The following is a 21592-nucleotide window of genomic DNA, read 5'->3' as shown; positions in this document are numbered from 1 at the left end:
TGCAGCTACGTCACCTCAAAGCGACTTCATTGGGACGACCAGAGTTACGGCGGCGCGCGGGAAAGTGTCATTTTCGCTTGTACGCGAAATCGTCTGATAGGATTGCCGCGCAAAAGTAAAGGAATCAGCGGCAGTGTTTCCTGTTAAAGGGACAGTGTCTCCTCGACCGTAGCGGCCTCCATAACGCGGGAAGGTGTTTTAGCTGCGGGCTTGGAGGGTAGGAGAGAAGAAAAGGGGACGGAGGTAAGATGAGGCTGTTGCTTTGATGCTGTAGGCCATCCTTCTTTCTTCTCTCATCCCGCCAGCTGTTCCTCTTCTCATTGCAACCCTTCCAAAATATGCCTTTTGTTCAGATTTGTTGGCTGTTAAGCACTAATTACAAATTCTTTAGGACTGAGGCTTAGCTGCCGGAGACTGAGACCGCCCAGTGTTGATTTGAGTACAGTGGCTCGGTCCTGCGAGCTCCGAATGGCAGAGGCGTTCGAGCGGTGGCATCAGGACAGGCTTTGAGGCAGAAGTTCAAGGCCCTGTTCAGAAAAATGAACTGGTGAGCTCCAACTACAGGCGTTTACCCGTAGTGCCTAAATCCTGTGATATGGTTAGACGAGAGTGCTTGGAAGGCCCTGAATCCCCATAAATTTATTGGAGAACTTTAGGTCGGGCATTATTTCTTAACTAGGTCTACCTCAGAGGCTTATTGGGAAAATAAAAGAATTACATGTCCTTCACTGGGCCCCAATGAAGAAAACTTAGGTATAATGCATACATAAGAAAAAAAAGTCTGATCACATGTCGTTAAGAAACTATAGCCAGCCTTGCATATACAGAACCACGCAACAATACAAGCTTGTACAATAAGTTACATATGGATCTTTCTGCATCCATATGATGGTTGTATCCCATGCAGTTTCGAGTCATGACAAAAAAACAACCCTTTTTATTTCACTTTCTCCCCATTTTTAGAATTTACAACATGCTCTTCTCTGTTGCCCCTTCCCACTACTGTACACCCACTCACAATTAAAATGTTCTCTTAATGGACAAAAATGCTGCAAATCTGATATAAATAGGGCTTGGGAGTGGGGGCTTTTTCATGGCAAAATAATGACGTATTCTCCTTTTCTCTCACATGCACGATTTCCCTTACAAGGTCATAGTAGAATGTCTGCACTTTTTGCTGAATATAGGCCATGTCCCACTATCAATTCTAGCTGCCCATCTCTGGGATCTATGTCCCTGGTTATTATGATGCATTATTCCATTATTATATATACCAGTTATTCTTGACTCTATCTCATGCATAAAGAGTATAGATATCTCAGGAGATATTTTATACACACACACACACACACATGCTCATGCACACTCCCACACATATACTAGTTTAACCATACAAACTTGCACTTACTGCTTCTCCTAGAGAAAGACCTGGCTTCAGTTTTTAATAGCCCTTCGGAATGGTTCCAGCAAGTTACATAAGATTGGTAGATACAAGGAAATACATGGCCATAAATAATCCTTAAAAGACAAGTAATATGTATTTTTTTGTCCAAGACTATTGGTTTACACTGTAAACTTTACAGTCTTCAAATGTTCAGGATAAGATAGAGTCCAGAAGTGTGTGTGTGTGGGGAGTATACTTTGTTAGGACACAGCAATCTGCCTCAGATGGTTGTTCTATTAAAAGGGGGAAAATACGCTAACTGTAGCTCATGAGTGTATAAGGAAATATATTAATCTGTTTTTTTAATTTATTTTTGTCCCACCTTTATTATTTTTATAAATAACTCAAGGTGGCAAACATACCTAATACTCCTTCCTCCTCCTACTTTACCCACAACAACCACCCTGTGAGGTGAGTTGGGCTGAGAGAGAGTGACTGGCCCAAGTCACCCAGCTGGCTTTCATGCCTAAGGTGGGACTAGAACTCTCGGTCTCCTGGTTTCTAGCCCAGCACCTTAACCACTAGACCAAACTGGCTATTTTTCAGATCTAATTTTCTTGAACTCAAGAAAACAATGTTAAAGCAGGGCAAAACACATGGAACAATTAATTGCTGACCCAATAGTGAATCGCTGACCCTACTAATAGCATCTACATACATCCCATATCATGACATTTAATATACAGAAATGTGGAGTAGAATTCTACAGATATAGCAGATTTTCACTGGAGCCCCCGCCATTCCCACCGCCCTGGACAACTGGGCCATGTTGGCAGATGAACGGTAACGTTCTTAACCTACAATTTGGGGATCTGTGCTTGCATCTGGAATTAGGGGACATAATAGCCTGGTGAAACACAAAGTTCTGGGCAGATGACATCACTTTCAACAGTTACATGCATGCTTATAAACAGCACCATTTTCATAACAGTGATTACTTGATGAACCATGCCTTTTCCATTGGTTTTGGTATTCTAGTCCTACCTTAGGCATGAAAGCCAGCTGGGTGACCTTGGGCCAGTCACTCTCTCTCAGCCCAACTCACCTCACAGGGTTGTTGTGGGGAAAAAGGAGGAAGGTGTATTTGGTATGTTCACCACCTTGAGTTATTTATAAAAAATAATAAAGGCAGGATGGAAAATAAATAAATAAATCATTTATATACTGCCTTTATGGATCATTTAAACCAAAAGCAGTTGACTTCATCTCTTAATAACCAAAACTTTTTTTTTTATCTTTCTTGCATGCTTCAACTTTATATAACATCTTGTTTTAATCAGATTTGGCAAGAAAGGTGGGATAAAATAAATAACACTCCCAAAAGCTTATACAACTGTTGTGACCTTTGTCTTGGTTAGATGAAATATGGCCTGACATTTTAAAATTTAGAGAAGCTACAAAAATACTTTAAACACAATCCCCAGCCCTAATCCATGTAACAGCATTTCTGCAAACCCAATAGAATCGTTTCCTTCTCTTTCCTTTCTAGTTAGAAAGCACCAGAGTAGGGGTCTCAAACTCCAATGAATGGGGCCACAGTACATAAAATGTGCTAATTAATAAGCCACATTCATATACATGCAAAAATGCAACAACTGATAAATATTAAAATGAATTATTAATTCAATTATAATAAAATGGCTAATAAAAACAAAAATATGTTGCCTACTCTAAAACAGTAAAATATTCTATCGCCATGACTGCAGCCTCTAACCTGTTTGCTGTCCCACACCTCATGCTGTTGTTTCTGTGCACCTCCCTGGTGCCAACCGGCACAGCCTTAAATTTTTGAGCTGTTGTGGATCACACATGCTAGCGCAGTGCTCGCAAGGCAGGCAGGATAGGTTCTGGCAATGCCTTGTATTTTTGAGCTCTAACAGGCCACAGGGGAAAAAACTCAGCGGGCTACACGTGGGCCGCATGTTTGAGACAACTGCATCAATTATAGGGTAATTGTTGTAAAAGCCCTATTTCTGCCATCTAAAACTGATACAAAAGGTGCACAGTTGATAAAACCTTCCAGCTGCATGCTAATATTAATTTCCTCAGCAAATAGCTAATACCCTGATTTAATAGTTCCCCTAGTTATTTTTTAACAAAGTAATATAGCAAGAGAATTAGTGTAGGGTACTTCTTAAGAAACCAAACTATAAATCAGGTTCCTGGTTTGATTTTGTGTATATAATTGATTCACTAGATATTTTTTTTTGCAAGCCATTTGTTCTCAGCCTCAGTATCTTAACTAATTAGCTCAGTTATAAAGCTTACAGCTACTAATAATAAAGCTTACAGCTAGTAGCCTGAAAGAACTATCCAAGTAGATACGTGTAGTTTAGTGTCTACACTTTGGATGTTACGGTGTTCATGATGGGCACTTAGATGCAACAAAGATAACAAGATGCTAACAAGTCACATAACTAAATTAGGCATTTGAAAAAGGTAAAAGGAGGGACTCAGTAACTCTTTGTCAGAGATTGATTAGAAAATGAGCTGTCCCTGAGAAATACAATTGGAATAACAACATATTGAAAAATATCTAAGTGGTTTAACATTTAAACCACGGCTGACAGCCCTTTTTGGCCAAAACTGCATTTCCTTAAGGAATGCAATTTAGTGGTAGATGGAGCATCCTTTTTCCACCTTGTCAAGTAGGCTGCCAATAAAAGGACAGATACGTTTTGTTTCAAGAGATCTTTGATGATTATATTGCATGTGGTCCTAGAACCATAAGTCGCTTACAGTATTCTTGATCGAAACTTCTTGATCTGTCCCCATGCCTTCTATCCTTCCATTCTAGGATATACTATTTTTACCTGTCTATCTCCATTTTTCCTATTGTGCTTTCACATTCTCAGGATTGTCTTTTAGTGATTAGGGAATGATTATGAAATTAAATGGAGATCAGATCAGGATTCTTTGTCTTCCCCAGAAGCATGCAGAAGATCTTTGCCTTTATTTAAACTGGTATCCTCTATTAATAAGGCCCCAAAATTACAACTTCATAACTGAATTCATACTGCTGTAAGCCATGCTTTGGTTTTTGAATAAATTGCAACTGGTTAGCTCATCACAGTCACTAGGCCATAAACCATGGTTTACAATAGCATACAAAATATGTTTGAAACCACAACAGCTGGTTTCAAACACATTCAGACAATACAGATTATTGTGAGCCTACCATATCTGTATTTTTATCCAGCCTGGTATTACTCAGCAGTGAATACCACTAAGTTCAAATGGGATTCGCTATCAAGTACAAACAGTTACATAGCCATATTGTATTAAGAAAACATGGAAAATTGTGATATGTAAAGAAAGGAAGTATATTTACGGGCTGCATATGTGCCTCTAGCCAATAACATTCAGTCAATTCCAAATGCTATTTTTATCTTTTTTATTATTAGGGACAAAGGAAAGATGTAAATTAACTTAAGTTATTTGGTCAGTAGGTCTCTAAAACTACTTCAATTCCATAAATGTTAGCTACTAAGAATACTTAAGTATATTGCTCATTTCAGAGAAAAGAGGATTTTTTAAAAAAATTCAGCTGCAGCCGTGGTTCATATTTAATGCTTTTTGGTGGAATAACAGATATATAATGGACAGAGCTTCTGAAAATGGTGAGCTAGAGTTTGCCAATATTTATCTGGAACATGTTGACATTAATCTGGATCGGCAATGAGTGTCTGAGCATGTACAGAGTGTCTTCTTCTTATTGGGCTTGGCAGGCCCAGAACCTGCAGAAAGGCTATATCATTGCAGCTGTTTGTCAGATGTCATGGATTCAGTCATGCTAGCTCAGTCATGGCTGGTGTGGAGAATATTGTATGTTTGACTGAGCGTATGACTGAGTGTTGGCCAGCTGAAAGAATCTTCGTAGAAAAGGGAAATATTTGTGGAAAAGCCATATGGGGCTCTCTGAAAGTTTAAACTATTTTTAAATGGAGAATAGGTAACAGCTGCACCTGGTGAAACCACTTTTTTGATTAGTGTATTTTTAAAAAGACCTTCATAATTGGATTATAAATATGACTCTTTTAGTGAACGAGACCCAATTACAATGTGTTACCCTTAAATTCAACAGTGCCTATCCAGGTGAGGTGCACGGACTGCTTATGAGTGATCCCTGATTGGTGATGTCATCTCTGCCTTGACCAGGGGGAAAGGTCTTTTAATCACAGCACACTGACACCATTTCCTCCTGAACCTGCTGTTACTGTTAAAACTGGCTGGATAAATGGAGCAAGAGTGCTTGGCTCTTGTGGCTGCCTGTGTTCAGACTTCTCAATTACTAGTGCAACAATGGATGCTGAACAGGCGCACGGTGATATTTGCAATAGCAAGGATTCTTCAGCGGAGGCGCTTCCGCCGATCAACCGCAGTGCTGAGGCGCATCCTCTCAGCTAGCGTTCGTCGTAAGAGAGCCTTGCTACGGCTTCATCGCAATGCCATAGTCTCTGTAGTTACTATGGTATACTCATCTTCACCTGCACTGCACTATGAGCATGAGCTGATGGCCCTCTCTGAGCGATCACACTGGATGCTTCCGAGATGTAGCGAATGGTGGGAGCGAATGATTTCTTCAGAACAGGATGATAAGTGTTGGATTTCTTTATTCAGAATGTCACGCTCTACACTGATGTATATTGCTGAGGAACTGCGTCCTGCACTACAGCGTCGAGACACTGGCATGAGGTCACACATTCCTGTTGAAAAAAGGGTGGCCATGACCATTTGGAAACTGGCACATCATGACAGTTACAAGACTGTCTCAGAGCTCTTTGGGGTGGGAATATCATCAGCATGCTCAATATTTGAAGAGGTCTGTGAGGAAATAAATAGTAGACTCCTGGCCCAAACAATTATGCTGGGAGATCCACAAGATATTATGGAAGGCTTCAAGGACATGGGCTTTCCCAACTGCCTTGGTGCGATTGATGCAATACACATCTCCATTCTCTGCCCTCCCTTCTCTGCTGACTCCTACATTAATTGCAAAGGCTTCTATTCGATGGTGTTGCAGGCTCTGGTGGATAGTAAATCTCGTTTTACTGATATTTATGTTGGGTTTCCAGAGAGATCCCATGATTCCCGCATCTTGCATAATTCTCCTTTTTTCAACAGCATGGATGACGGTGCATTTGGCCCACAAACTCCAACAGTGCTAGAAGGGGTTTCAATGACTCCTGTTGTCATTGGAGATCATGCATACCCACTTCGCCCCTGGCTAATGAAGCCATATCCGGCACCAAAAACGGGGGCCCAAGAAAAGTTCAATGATAGGCTCGCCAAATGCCGAATGTGTGTGGAGAGAGCTTTTGGGGTCTTGAGAGCTCGCTGGAGATGTTTGCAAATGAGGCTAGATGTGAGAGAGAAGCTCATTCCTGTGGTCATAGCTACGTGCTGCATCCTACATAATATTTGTGAGATCAAAGGTGATGAGTTGCTAGAACCATTGGAAGGTCCTACAGCTGCTGATACCCAGAATGCTTCAGCCAGGCCAAGGGTGCCACTGTCAGAAGCTGGACTTACCAAGAGAGCTTGTCAGATCAGGGCGGCATATTGCTCCTATTTTGAAAAGAACCCTCTCTAGAAGAACACACTTTTGCCTACAGTATGCGATTTCAATGTGAGTGCCCTGATTACATCATGATACAATACTCTCACACCAATGTATACTACATGGTACTTACTTTTTTACGTCAAAATTAAAAAAAAGTTAAATGAGTATGAATAATCTATCGCATTATATCACGTATCTGCTCGCTGTCACTCATTCCGTAGTCACTTCCCAGTTGAGTTATTGCAACATGCTGTACACGGAGCTGCCCTTGAACAATACTTGGAAGCTTCAACTGGCACAGAATGCAGCAGCACACACAATTTTGGTGCTCCAAAGTTCACTTCTGCAACACTGTTGCAGCGCAAGCTGCACTGGCTTCCAGTATGCTGCCAGGTGTAATTCAAAGTGCTGGTTATCACCTTTAAAGCCCTGCATGGCATGGGGCCTGGTTACTTGTGGGACCATAGTTTTGTGCTTGGTAGAATTTGGAATTGACCTCGGGCATAAAGCAGGGATCTGGTCTTAGCATCACTATGTCATAATGAAAGATACACAGATTTAAAACTGAAAAGACCTTTAGTTCCTGACCTTTCTAGCCACACTAGTCCTATCAAAGAGGCACCGTATGTTAATAGGGAATTGTAGCATGCTAATAGGGGACTGCCTAATGGATTCAAAGTGAGCAGCCATTAGAGTCTGAAAATTCAGTGCCAAGTTCCATGAAGGGACTGGGGTGAGAGGAGGCTATAGCTTTGAGGAATGGTCAGATAAAGATGCCTCTCACCTGTCTAGAAGGACTGAGTCTAAAACTACTATCTATGTAATCTGTTAGTTGCTAGAACTCTATCCAGGCCCACTTAAAGGAATCCCAATAGTTGCAGATCCTTTGTTGCTGGTGCCACAGGTACCTGCTTTTTTTTTCATATATTCAAAGGCACACCAAATCAGATGATAGATCAGTGGTGGTTGGGCTCCAAAAGGCCAAGACGGTTTCCACTGGCAGGCACAGAACAGAGATGTTCCCATTTGATTTCCCCGTCTCAAAGTTGTAACTTAAGAGGGCCAGAATACAAAAAAGGTCCCTGTTCAAGTTCCAGGCTCAAAGTTGTAACCTGTCTGGCTCCAGTAAAGAATTGTACCTTAAGACAAGATGTTTGAGCATTTCAGATGCCACAAGGGGTCCTCACTCATCTTTATCAGGGCAGAGAGCCATGGACTGCTAGGACAGAATGGAATGATTAAAATCACCCATACCTTGAATATTTTCACTTTGTTTACTGTTCTGGATAGCACTGGTGTCAAAGGGAATGTATAGAGCCAGCTATGGTGCCACCAGGGCATCATTCCCCTTTGTTCTGTGGTCTTGAAAAGGATCACCTCAGCTGGTGGTTGTCTGCTATTGCAGATAGGTTGATCAAAGGAAAATCCCCATTTTTGCAATCTTGTGAACAATCTATGGCTATACCCATTTGTCCTGAGACAAGTGCTGATCATTTTGCTATTAACCGTGGTATTCAGCTATCCCTTTATGTTCTCTGTTGATATGAATAAGCATTTATTCACATGTCATCAGTTCTATGGCTTTTTGTACAGGCCCCTTGATATGGTTCTGCCCAGATTGTTTATACAAACTCTGCTTGTTACATTATGTATTTGCACCAATAGGTGCCACCCACTAACCTGATGTAAAAGGGCTTTCAGAGCCAGTCGTATTACCCTCAACTCCAGCTGTCAGCTTATGATGGGACTACAATTCCTGCAGCACGTTTGACTGGCTGACTGGTATTCCTTGCACCAGATTGGCTGGGATTAGCCACTAATGCAACAGTTGATCTTCTTGACTTCGTATCTTATGAAGTAGGAGCCACCAGAGTGGTCTGAGATAGAAACAAGTCCACGCTATTGAATCCAGAGCTGCAACAATCATCTTTTCTATCTTGCCAGGATCATGAGGGTTGGCCTCCTGCATGTTAAGGTCTTCCTCACAAGGTGTATACATGAGAGAGGAATAGTTTCCCTTCCCCTATGTTGATGGTAATTCCCTGATGAGGAATATATTGCAAAGGTATGAGTGTAAGCGCTGTAAACAGAATGAAAAACATGCTGGAAGAACTCTCATGTACAGGAACACGCTCTATGGAACCAATGTCCAATGAGTGAGTTATTTCCTTCATTCTGAGCTGCTTCTGTTTTTGGAGATGGAAGGTGGCAGGAACCTGTCTTTTCATTTTTTTGTGAATTCTAGCACATATCCCAACAATAGTTTGTAAAACCCATCTATCCTTGTATGTGGTTTCCAAGTATGCCAACATTTGTGCAGTGCCCCCTCCCCCAGTAAGGTGGTATTAACAATTTGAGGGGCATTTTCCTTGGTTCTTGCCTGTTAGTCGTATATCTGTGTTGGCAGGCCTGAGAACTTTAGTAGTTATTTTCCTCTCTGCTTCCTGCCTCACAAAAAGATTGGAGTGCAGTCTTTGGACCAAAAGGATATTATTTTCTTTTATATCTTCTCACCACCTCTTCTGGAAGTAACACAAGAATTACATTTTATCCTTGTTTTCTACAAGGACTGAATCAGCATGCTTCCCCCAAATCCCTTATCTGCGAGGTAGGCTTTTAACTGGTAGCCCATTTCTCAATTCTTGAACCACAAGCACTTCTGTGCCAGCACTCCATAAACCATGGACCTGGCTGCAAACTGTAAGGAGTCCTTAGATATGCCTCGTATAGGTTCTGCTGTTCTGGGTAATTCGTTCATGCCTTCTCTTAGGGATATGCCTTCTGTTAGCACCCATGGGAGGAAGTCGTCTGTCCGTATCCAAAGCCCAGGCGATGATGGAACGGACAGCTGCAGCCTTGATTTCCAGTGCAGCTGCTCTGCACATTCATTTCAGTATTGTGTCTGTTCTACAATCTGTTGGATCTGTGAGCACTTCTTCCTGATGCTGGCTCATTAATACTAGGTGTAATTAGCTACTCTATGATATCCTTGAGAGGTAGGTACAACTTCCTTGCCAGTGTGGAGGATGCTTTTCATCAGAAATGGCATTCTAAAATCTGTGTTGGAATCTGAAGGTAATACCTCAACAGGATCTTGGGATCCCTTATGGTCACTGATAGTAGGGCTGCTGAGGCCTACCTCCAGACTGAGCATCTTAGCTGACATGTTAAATGTCGCTGGAAATAAGTCAGTATTAAACAGCCTCTACTGTGAAAGCGTGGATTACACAAAACCATCACCTGAAAGTTCATCTGAATCTGAATCCCATCAAGAATAGGGTTCAGATGTCTCACATACTTCCTTGCAGGAGATGATGATAGGAATTAGTATAATTGTATAATGCTTCGTATCTTGTTTTCTCTGTATATTTTTAGTGCAATAAACTTAGTTTAAAAAAAAACCCTTCTTAATATGCTGAATGCTGAAAAGCCCAAGGATGAGGTGCTCTTACATTTCAGTCTGTCTGTCTGTCTGTCTCTGACATATACCCTGTGTCCATTTGCTTTCTGCTCATGGCTCTTAGCGTATCTTGTTTTTCTCTTTTTTCATTTTCACATAGGCACAAAAAGGATTTTGAGTAAGCAGAAGTTGGAAAAGAGTAGGATTTGCTAGGTGAGCTTCTGGGAATAAGGATGAAGGTTCTTCTATCTTCCCTGTTGCTCTGGAATGGCTTCTTTTCCCCTATTATTAATTATAATTCAGCTCCGGAGACTTCCACTTAAGGTTGAGCAGGGATTGAGCTCCCATGTTCTGTATGGGTAGACTGGACCCAGCAGGAGTCTATTTTTCCTCAGGATCCTGAGCTACCATTGCTGGGCCTGCCTAGGCCAGCTCATGGCTCCATCCTCGAACATATACGTTAAGCCCCTTAGAGCAGTTCACAACCAAGAAAGCAAGATTCTCACAGACTCAGAGTATGCAGCTTTATTACAAAGAAAAGGAAATGATGTTTCAGCACGTAAGGAAGTGGATATGTATACCTTGAACCTCATTTATCACTGAGTATGTTATAGTGGAGCCTTCCTATTGCCATCAGTCCTCTTTCTGAGTCTTGGTTTATTGGGAGGATGCTAATTGCTTATTTAATACCACAAAAATGTTCATTTTTGTTCTGAAATATTTTGGAAGTATCCATTTTGGTTCCCATGCTCAGAAAATTCCCCCACAGTCTAGCCTGGTGCTCCCAGTTCTGTTAACATTCTAACAATGGAGAGAAAGGGGATTTCTAAGGCCTGCTACTTGCTGTACCCTGAAGGCTTGAATGTTGTACAGAAGATTTTTTTAGCCTCTGTAACATTCCTGGTCATTGGAAGGCTGCCATAAGTTACATTGCTAGTGCTGGTCTGGTTACAGGGGCGACACTGCTATTGGTGTCACCTGGTGTTTGATCAGGCCACTGGAAGATTGCTTCAGCTGATATCACCGGGAGCCTAGTCCATCAGAAGAGAGAGGCTGCCAGAGGGCCTCCAAGAAAAACACTGGCTGCATTGTAGTAGGCTCGGTGCCAGCCCTGCCACTTGCCTCCTTTACTCTGATCCAGTGCTTCTGGAAGCTGTTATTCCCCATTTCTCCTTGAGGGGGCTGGTGGTCTCCAATCCTCAGCTGTCAAGTAGTCTCTCAGCTATGGCCCGTTTTCTGTGTACTGATCCTTTACTTGTTTGCTGGAGCTCATAAGATGGAGCTGAGAGAAAAGACATTGCTTCTTCTAACAGGCAGAGCTGAAGATTGAAAGGAGGGGTTTCCTCCTTGGGACAAGAGGTCTTAAGACCTGCTTTCTAGGTAGAAGAGGTGATGTTAACCCTTTCCTGTCTGTTGACTGCTAACTCTATGATAGATGACTGAGAAGATGATGCTTAATTTCCTATACTGTGTGCTATTATCAGTCTTGTAAAACATATCTTGTAATGAATTTTCAGATATGAGGCTTTGCATCATATCTGAATGCGACATGGTTTTGATGAAATTATAGTATCAGAATATCCAGTTCTCTACCTCCACAATTCCAGCTGTTTCTTTCCAATTTCATGGTATTGTCTTCTGCTAACTTCAAATACAATATAAGATAATCAGACACCGTCTTGAATATGAAAGTATTACAAAATTATATCAGGTTAAATTACAAATTATCTTACAAGCAGATTTATTTAGCCAGTTGGTATGGTGAAGAAACTGGCTACTTTTAACTTCAGTAGACATGTCTTTAAATAGAGAGAATTAAACATAAGTTAAAAATCAGTGGGCAGAAATGTACAGCTTTGTTCTTTGATCATCTAACTCCAGAATACAGATTAGGATTTTTAAAGCATTCCCATAACTGAACGTACAGTCAAAAAAAACAAAAAACACACAGCCTGTTTCATGGCAATCACAATGGAAGTGTCATCTTAAACAGGCAGGCTCCCTTTCCATTCTTTGAGTACATAGTCCCATGAAAGATTTTCACCAGTTTAAATTATCTAAGCAATAATGAGATTAAATGAATATATTTATTATTTCCATTCACATTTTTGCTTTGATGTTTGAAATTAGAAAAGCTGAAATACAGTACCATACAAAAATCAAAGGGTTCACTTTACCAGTCTCTTTTCCATGTTTTTCTAGCTGTTCTAGTAGGCTCTCCAAGAAATGTCGTAGTTTCTTCTAGAGCTAGGATGATACTACATCCTCCTTACCCTCACCCCCAGGGCTTACCATGGTCATCTGCTCCCTACTGGCCTCCCTGCGTATCTGCCTGGAACGACATCCACCTCTGGTCTCCTTCTTCTTCTGCCTCCTTTCGTTGGCTGTTGCCTTCGTTGGTTTTGCTGCCTACATCCAGTCACATGATATTCATAATCCTGATGTCAAAGAGGTGAGCTAGAGATTAGAATTTTAAGTAAAAATTTAGGCCAATGCATGGGATGGTATTGGATTTAAATTGTTAAGAGAAGAAAGCAGGAGAAATTTTAGGAGGCATGAAAGAGAAGGCAGTAGTACAGATACTATTTTTCCCTTGCTGTTTTCCAGGTGTTTAGGTTGATTAACGGAGAGGTCATTGTACAGATGTTTTCAGGCTGATTGGCCAAAGTTCTATTTCCCTATCATTGTCTTCCAACTTATACATAAGTTACAATTTAAGAAAATGTTTAAATAGTTTCTTTTTCAAAGGAAGGTGTCCTTAAAAATATAACTCTGAATGTTCTACCACTTGGGAGCAGAGAAAGTAAAAAAAAAACAACGCCCAGAGTCCCTCATTGTGGGGGAGATGGGTGGTGATAAATTTGATAAATAAATAAAATTAATTCAATAATGCAAAACTTTAAATTCAAGTTTAGCTATTTTATCTCCAATTCAGAAATCCAGAAACTCCCTCATTGTATTGTGTACTGTTTGTGGCCTCTATTCTGAATAACAATTAACAAAGAGGATTTTAAAGGTGAGGTCATATGGATAGATATTTTAAAGGAAGAAGCAAAAAATGGGAATAGAATCCTCATTCATTTTTTCCTTATATCTAAGGACTGGGACTCTCTGCTGAAGTCTCTGGCACATTTTATGTTCTGTATCCCAAATAAGACTCAGGAAAATGTCACATCACCTCCTTCCATGACAACTGCTGAATACCCTACAACAGTATCTATCATGGTTGGCTTGACCTTTGATCTCCACAATGGTACAGATCTTCCCAATGGTACACATTTAGGTCTGACCGTCAGTGGGACAAAATTGGGTCTCAGAGGTGAGTGATTTTCCCCCCACCAAATCTATTTCAGTATTGCCTCGAATATCTCAAGAATTCTGATTCCTTCCTCATCTTCTCTTGACATTTCCTTCCACTAACTCCATCCACAGGTCCAGATGCCCAGAAATCAATTCATCTCTTGGCTGTTATCACAAACTCATTATCCCGTGAGAACTGCCTTAGCATCATTGCACCTTCATCCCTTCTCCCCAAGACAAGGTGAGCTAATAGGAAGTGGCATTGTTGCAAACATTTCTTAACCCATTAATGTAATACTGTATTCCATTTTGTTCCCAGAAAACCACCAAAATGTGTAATAGGGAAACAGAGCATGAATTTGGAAATGCCAGGGATTTGCTATCAATCACGTTATCAAACTAATCCTGCCCTATCCAGCATGCTAGATCAGGTAAGATAGGTGTGGGCAGTACCTGAGCACTGAGACTGGTTTGCTTCACAATGGATGATTACAAGGGTAAGATTATTCACTATCATTACTTCTATTCTCAGGCAGATCGTACCCTCTGCAGCCAGCGCCTCCTCATGACCAGTGCTTTCCTTCTCTGCCTCTGTGCCATGCTGTGTTGTGCAGCTGGCCTATATTATCGTCTCCCCAGAGACAAACGGGGGCAAATCTAAGTGGATCAAGCCAGTGCTATTCATTCTACATTCCAGAATACTCAGGTGTCCCAGCTGCGTGTCCTTCTTTCTCTAGACAGCTATACCATGTAAAAATTCATCATTTTGTAGACTGGCAGCTAGACAGTGGGATGGTTGGTGTATGGAAAAAGTCGAACTGCTATTTTGGTTCACAGGACAGATGATAAAATAATTTATTAAATACAAAAGACTGAGACTTCTTTGTATTTTAAATGGCTATTCAGCTGATGCAAATTGTATAATGTATCTCTAATATATTTCTGGACTTATGTTATATATCATTGAATAGTGTTTATTAACCTAAATGAATGATCAGACATAGTTACTAAAAATTCCACTATTAGGAATAATTATCTAAATATAACTTACTAATACCAGATCCAAACTCATGATTAAATAATATAAATAGCATCAAGCAATGTGCCAATAAGAAACTCTCATATTCCTTCAAGCTTTGCTTGTTTTCAGTAAAATATGTTTAGTATCTAGAAGAAAGCCTCAATTAATTAAATTGGACTGGTGAGTATGGATAGGATTGCAACCTGGACTTTTGTTTATTTAAATTATGTTAATATTATTTATATTCCAGTTTTAAACTAAAAGCACACATCAGCCAGCAGCAATGTTAACACATGTAATAAATAAAATGTAAGCAGGCAATATGAAATGGGTATAAAAATTAAAATGAGAGAGCAATAACTGGAAGACTGAAAACTTTAAACTTTTTCAGCAACTTTTTGAAGGTGAAATTAGTCTGGTAGATTTCCACAAGGAGGAAACACCAGCTGTGGTACTGCACCAAGAAAGCTCTACAGGTAGTCCTTGAGATAATGACCATTCATTCAGCAATCATTCAAAGTTATGGCACCGCTGAACAAATGGTACATATGCTCAGTCCCCAAAATTACAGCCGTTGCAGTGTCCCTGTGGTCACATGATCAAAATTTGGGCACTTGACAGCCCGCCCATGTTTATGACTGCAGGGGTGCTTCAACTCCCCCCACCTGCCTATCTCCCCCCACCTCTGCCCTGTTGGGTGCCCTGCACAGCGGCACTCCTCAACGGCAGTGCTGGGACTGAAGTAGAGGCCCCGGGCCTTCAGCAGTCTCAGCTGGCCACCATTGCCCCCAGGCCTCCACTTCAGCCCCAGTGCCGAGGAGTGCTGCCTCAAGCCCCGTGCCGCGGCCAGCCACCACAGAGCAAAGACCCTGCCTCCCTGCGCTCCACAGGCCCTGCGTCTGACGAGGTGCACCCAGCCTGGCCCTATGCAAGGCAGCTGCTGGCCACACTAGGCCTTCTTCACAAGGCCACTCATGCCGTTCTCATGATGCTTTGGAAGGCATCAGAAGCTTTCTGCAGGCTTTTCGAGAGAGCGCACTATTTGGAGAACGACAGGCATGCCGTTCTTGCAATGCTTCAGGCCTCAAAAGCTTTCCTCGGGAAGAAGGCCTGGCACAGCCAGCAGCTGCCACGCATATTTCAGGCCCTGAGCCTCTGCTTCAGCCCTAGCGCTGCTGGCACTGCCACTGAGGAGTGCTGCTGTGCAGGGCAGCCAAAAGGGCAGAAATGGGGTGGGGGAGATAGGTGGGTGGGTAGAGTTGGAGGCAGTCCCTTACTTTACTGAGGCTTGGGGCTGGGAGAGACCAACCCCAGGAATGGCTTGGATCAGGGTGGGTCCTCACCTAATAACTGGTGGGATTCAGTTAACGTTGGCAATGGGGAGTGCTGGGATTGCTATTGCTAAGTGATACTGTCACATGATGTTTTGCCTAACAACCGCATTACCTAGCAATAGAAATTCCTGTCCCAACTAGCATTGTAACTCGAGGACTACCTGTATATCAACTACTGCCAGCTTAACCTTACCCAAGAGTAGTACGTAAAGCAGACTCTGACACAAATAAAATGTAAATATTTCTATGCTACACTTTCCATCTCTCAATTCACTTTTTTCCAAAAAGCACAGAGATAGTTTTAGTGCAACTTCAAAGGACAGATAGAATCATCCACAGTGTAAATGTTTGATATACCTGAATAACCCCTTGCTTTGAGTGAGATCAACAGATGCTAATTTCTACATCTGGTAATACTTGTATTACTAATTTATATATGAGGATCAGCTTGTACATCTGAGTAACCCAACCCAGCTAAAACATAATCCAATAATGTGCTTGGCAGAATTAGGAACCTGCAGCCAAAAAACTGACTAGTTATTTCAAATTAATATGCCAAATCTAACTAAGACTGCACCACATCATGTTTACTGTTGCCAGGTGAACAATGCTGCAATAACAGCAGAAGCTGCAATGGGTAAAATACTCCTATCTAACTTATTAATACAGTGCCTTAATTTTCCGAACTAGCTTGTTTTCCATCTATGTACCCAGCTATTTTTTCTTCAGCTGTACCTCTCTGTTCAGTTTCCCAGGCCCCGTTTTGTCTCACATGCCCTTGCCATCTCTCAATTATTCTGCCTAGGACTCCTTCAAGCTGCAGCACACCTCCCTAACCGGTTTAAGCAATGTAATTATTTTATCAAAGCTCTAACTTGCTCTCCTCGCTGCTCTATTTTTTCAGCCCACGTCTGAACCCGCAGCCACTCTTGACCGTCTTCCTGGACTCCCTGCTCCTTCGCCTCTCCCCCTCCAAAGGCCACGTGTAAGGCCACAGGCGCTCCCTCGACATGCCCCCCGCTCAGCTTAACAGACGAACTCCCTTTTCCTCACGGAAGGCGGGCTGCGCGAGACACCCTCGCAGCAGCCCAGCCAATCCGGGTTAACGACGTCACCGGGATAAACAATCTCAGGTCGGCTGCTGCAGTCGCGTCGGTGGAGTTAGCCGGGCCAATTCATGTGACCGGGGCGGGAGAGGGGGAGGGCGACGCGCTTCTTTCAAAACTGGCGGGTTCTGTCATCTAACCCCGAGTACGCTCGGAAGTGCTCCCTATCGTCCTTTCGCCCGCTATTTGGAATTTGAGACTCACGCCTAAAAGAGCGAGGGATCTAACTTCACCTCGCTCATTTGGACGAGGAAGGAGCCCGTCCAGCACGGGCCGGAATCACGCCGGTGTCAAGGTGTCCCCAGCTGCACATGAGGTGAGGGGAAGGGCGCGCTGAGGAGACCAGAAGAAACTGGAACGCCGCGACGGGAGGCTCGAGCTCCGCCCTCCGCCGGGGAGCTCCAAGCGCGCATGCACCCGAGCCCCTGCAGTGGTGGCTTAACCGTCACCCAGCGCGCCCTTTATTTCCCCTCTTTGAACAGCTGTCATTGCCCCCCCGTCCCCGCCACTTCTTTGCGCGCGCGCGCCACATCTTTCTAAATCTTGCCCCAGTAACAGCTGAGCGACAGGAACCCCGCCCCAGCCACATCGGCCTTCCAATCAAACCCCACGCTTCCACATATTGTCCCAATCAACGCACACTTGAGGGCATGTTGGCGTCCCAATCTGACTTCTTTCATTGAAGCGCCGTTATTTTTCCCAGCCAACCAAGATGTCGAACTTGTTAGCACTTGCCCTTCCCTATGTTTCTCGTCCAATCCCGTTCGTAGGCAAATTTCAGGGTCCCACCCCTTACTTTACATATTGTCAGGGTAAATATGTCCCGCCCATCAACGCTACAACAACCCAATGAAGGCAGGCCTTGTTCCTTTCCTCTTTTACTGCGCGTGCGTTGTGTTTCATTCAGTAATGCTATCCTACAATTGCTCACGGCACGCTCCTCGCTCCTCAGTTCGCGCTACTCACCTTTTTCTCAAGAATGACCCTAACAGGACGCATGCGCACAGTTCCCCTCCGAAGCGTTTTACGCCCTAGGCTAGTTTGGCTCGGAACAATGTTCGTCGCTTACCCCGACTGTGGCGCATGCGAGTTTTCACTGACTCCGCCTCTGAGACATTGCGCATGCGCGCTCTACTTCGGCGCCCCCTTCTCTCTACGCATGCGCTTGACGTTTTCTCTGCCTTGGTTCCGGTCTTGCTCCTGCCTTGGGCGCCATCTTGGATTTGGGGACAACTGGAGTGAGTGAGGGAGGGAGCAGACGGAGGAACCCGAAGAGGCAAGAGAGAGGGGAGGGGGGGCCGGATAGAGTCAGGCCCCCCACCCCCACAGCACCCTCCCCTGTAGAGACTCCCTCCCTTTTCCCATTCTTCCCCCCCCCGATTCCCTAGATCTGAAAGAATTTCTTTGGCTTCTACAGGGACCACTCCACCCCCGCCCACCTGACCTCTCATTCCTTTTTGTTCCCTCTCCCTCCCCGCCGGTTTCCGTTAAGGACCTCTGTAAATCTCGTTTGCAGAGTCTTGCAATTCTGGTCCTCACCCGTTATCTGTAGGTCCCTTATACCTCATCTATAAACATCTGTAGGCAGTCGCTAACAGCTGGAAGGGACTGCAGCATCCTGTGAAGTCCATGCCTTCTTTCCCTCAGAGCTCATCCCTTGGACTCTTGCGAAGCTTCTTGGCTGATATAGCCTTCTCCCCCCTTCTAATTTGGGATTTCCCCTCCCTCTCCCTACCCCTACCCCTACCCCTGAATAGAGCCATTACAGAAGGGCCCGAGACTCCTGTTACATCCTTTTACAGGGCTACCTCCATCGCATTCCCGGTTACCGAGCCACTTGCATGTCTTCACTTCTGCAGGACATTTTTTTCCTACCCAAACAAGAGGGAGGGAGGCAGAGGCTTAGAGTGGGGCTGTAGATACCCTATGTCTCCTATCCAGAGGCCTTCCTTATCCAGGGGAACCACTGATAGTTCCCTCTAAACCCTCTTCCTTGATTGGAGGAGTAGGGAAAGAGGAGGTAGTTGGGGGTATTCTCCCCACCCCCAATATTTTGGAGCTGGAGCCGCAAGGGGAAGAATATCTAGGCAGCTGCGGAGACTTACAGGTGAGACCCAAGCACGCAGATAAGGGGGAGGGGGAGAAGGGTATTTTTGTGGGATGGGAGGGCTGGGCAGTGGGAAGAGAAGGTAAATGTTTAGAGAACAAAAGAGATTGTATTGCACCAATTAAGAAAAAAATCTGAGGTCCTTTCTGTCTGCTCTCTCTTCTGCCTCCTATAATTGTCCTTCCAAATAAGTCAGAAATTGCATTGCCTTGGTTGGAAAACACATTCTGCCTCCTCTACATGCTTTTCCCTCTTAGAAAGCTTTACCAGGCAAGAGACCAGGAGTTCTGTTTTCCAGAGCTTCGGGTCTGGGCCTAACATCTCCCTGCTGGGGGAAGAAGGATCCTAGTACTTCATCCCAGGTCCTCCATGCTATATACATCTCTTAAAATTAAGGAAGCCTTCCATTAGGGTTCCTCACCTTCTCAGTCTTGTCACCCTCAGACTTCCTTTCCTTTGGAACCTCGGAATCAGGGAGTCTGGGAATCATATTCCCAGACTTTTTACTCCTTGGACTAGTCAGAGGCCTTACCTCCTATTCTGCTTTTAATGTATCTTTCAGTGCTATTTTATGCCTTTAGATATTCTTATAATGACAGGTTTGGGAAGTAAATATCAGTGAGGTATTAAAAATGAGGGGGAAACCTATTATTGGGTTCTTTTAGAATATTCAGTTTCATTCTTTATTGTAAGTATATGATGATCACATTCATACTGCTGAATAAAGAAGCTAACATAATTTAGAAGAAAGGTTGGATGTATTGTCTTGAAAATATCATAATTTTAACTCTCATTTACAATTCCCAATCCCAAATTATTTAGCAGTGCTAAGATAACACAGGTAGAAGTGTATTAATAATATTATAATACTGTATGTATGAACGAAAGCCAGTTCCATGGGCAAAGAAATCCAATTTCACATTCAGTTCATATACTGATTATTCAGATAGTTAGCTTTCATTAGTTTCCATTTTAATGTTTAATTCTGACTTCCATATATGAAGCATTAGAGCGGTAAAAATGCTGTGTAGAGACAGTATTTGTGAGTAACAGGATATAGCATGATATGAAAAAGCAGTTACTTCCTCCAAAATGGAAGTGGATGGTCTCTCCTCCTCTGTCCTAGAAATATGAGTGCTGGTATCTTATAAAAGCTGAAATAGGATTTATTCAGCTATCTAGGTTTCTTGTATAGTTGTGTACATATTGTATCCTTAAAGATGAATGGCCAGGGTTTATCAAGAACCATTGGTGAAACGCATTAGATTGTAGGGCTTCCATCTTTGTGGATCATATTCTTTGACCCTGAACAGATCTAGAGTGTTTTCTGCTCAAGAGGGTCGCTTGGTGTTGGGACATACTTGTTCACATTAGAGATTGGAAAGAAAGGCAGATACAACAGTTTTGTCTCATGAGGTACACCCAGTAAAATTAATTTCAATTTAAATGTCTTACTTTAGGGATGGTTTTGTGTATCGTATTCTTGTCAAAATGACTAACTTTTTGCAAGCTATGTAGGTTTGTGCAAATGTTGCTTACACCTATTCTAATGACAGCATTGGTTTTATTGTCTAAAAAGAAACATACAATTTATAAGTCAACTGGTTGCTGGAGTCTGTTCGGATTTCTTGCCCACTAGCCTCTAATTTACGATTAGTAATTCATTCCGTTGGGAATTTTGCCCACCTTTGAAAATAAATGCCCCAAAGTTACTAACCTACCTTTGCTCTTTAATATAGTAATTTCTGTTATATCAGCAGCCCATAACATTGTTTCCCTGGAAATGATTCTTACCACATATTGCTTGGGCAGTCCCCTTAAGAATTTTGGCATATTGGGATCAAATAAGCATGTTGGTGCACAATGGCCAAGTGCTAATGATTGGTTTGTCATGCTAATAGGAATTGCTAAATAGCAGGAAACTGGCCATATTTTAATTAGGGTTACGTCTCAATCAGAATTTCTGGATTGTTGGTCCCTTGACAAGCTGAAGTTTTAAGTGAGGCTTTGTTGTTGTCTTAAGATTCTAACTTGTTAAAAGAATTTCAAACCAGGGATTTTGGTTCCAAGAACAAAGTAAACTAACCACTAATACTGGTTTCCTGGTTTGTTTAGCTCCACCCACTGGCAGGCGGATCCAAACAGAAGCAGCTGGATGACATATACAAACAGAGTTCTAGTAAACTAGTCCATAATTATAATTTCTCAATGAATTGGATACTAATCCATGAAAAAAAATCCTTAGATACTGAGTCTACTAATTTTTTTTGTAAAGTAGATACCTTGTAGCAGAGAGTTTCCTCTGGATTTCCACTTT

General features: G+C 42.6%; 3 protein-coding genes across 8 annotated transcripts in view; 2 read left to right on the top strand and 1 right to left on the bottom strand.

The window, feature by feature from the left end:
- The window catches only part of SPN (sialophorin), a 344473-nt gene that overhangs the window by 264767 nt on the left and 58114 nt on the right, over positions 1–21592 (bottom strand). The gene's annotated exons all lie outside the window — the stretch shown is intronic.
- TMEM219 (transmembrane protein 219) lies at positions 53–14648 on the top strand. Of its 2 annotated transcripts, XM_063301327.1 has the most exons (6): positions 60–243; positions 12693–12859; positions 13507–13726; positions 13840–13948; positions 14027–14138; positions 14240–14648. In XM_063301327.1, the coding sequence occupies exons 2-6, from the start codon at positions 12701–12703 to the stop codon at positions 14366–14368; spliced, it is 729 nt and encodes a 242-aa protein (XP_063157397.1). In that variant the 5' UTR covers positions 60–243; positions 12693–12700; the 3' UTR covers positions 14369–14648. The 2 variants fall into 2 exon arrangements, with proteins under 2 accessions (XP_063157396.1, XP_063157397.1); XM_063301326.1 differs by lacking the exons at positions 12693–12859; positions 13507–13726; positions 13840–13948; positions 14027–14138; positions 14240–14648 and adding an exon at positions 5529–7152 and having other exon boundaries at positions 53–243.
- TAOK2 (TAO kinase 2) overlaps positions 18356–21592 on the top strand; it is a 40029-nt gene continuing 36792 nt past the window's right edge. For 3 of the 5 annotated variants that reach the window (XR_010067840.1, XM_063301347.1, XM_063301348.1), the window contains exon 1: positions 18362–19275. The gene's annotated coding sequence lies outside the window, so the exon portion shown is untranslated. Of the gene's footprint in view, positions 19276–21390; positions 21455–21592 lie in introns of all 5 variants that reach the window. The other 2 variants (XM_063301346.1, XM_063301345.1) reach the window with 2 other exon arrangements.

This window comes from Candoia aspera, chromosome 4 (genome assembly GCF_035149785.1).
Source record: "Candoia aspera isolate rCanAsp1 chromosome 4, rCanAsp1.hap2, whole genome shotgun sequence".
Classification (NCBI taxonomy): Eukaryota; Metazoa; Chordata; class Lepidosauria; order Squamata; family Boidae; genus Candoia; species Candoia aspera.
The sequence above is the reverse complement of the archived record's forward strand: the minus strand, read 5'-3'. Positions and strand labels throughout refer to the sequence as shown.

What these genes read in the sequence shown, in the direction of transcription:
- TMEM219 (XM_063301326.1), top strand. Translation starts at nt 5,682, where the DNA reads ATGGAGCAAGAGTGCTTGGCTCTTGTGGCTGCCTGTGTTCAGACTTCT.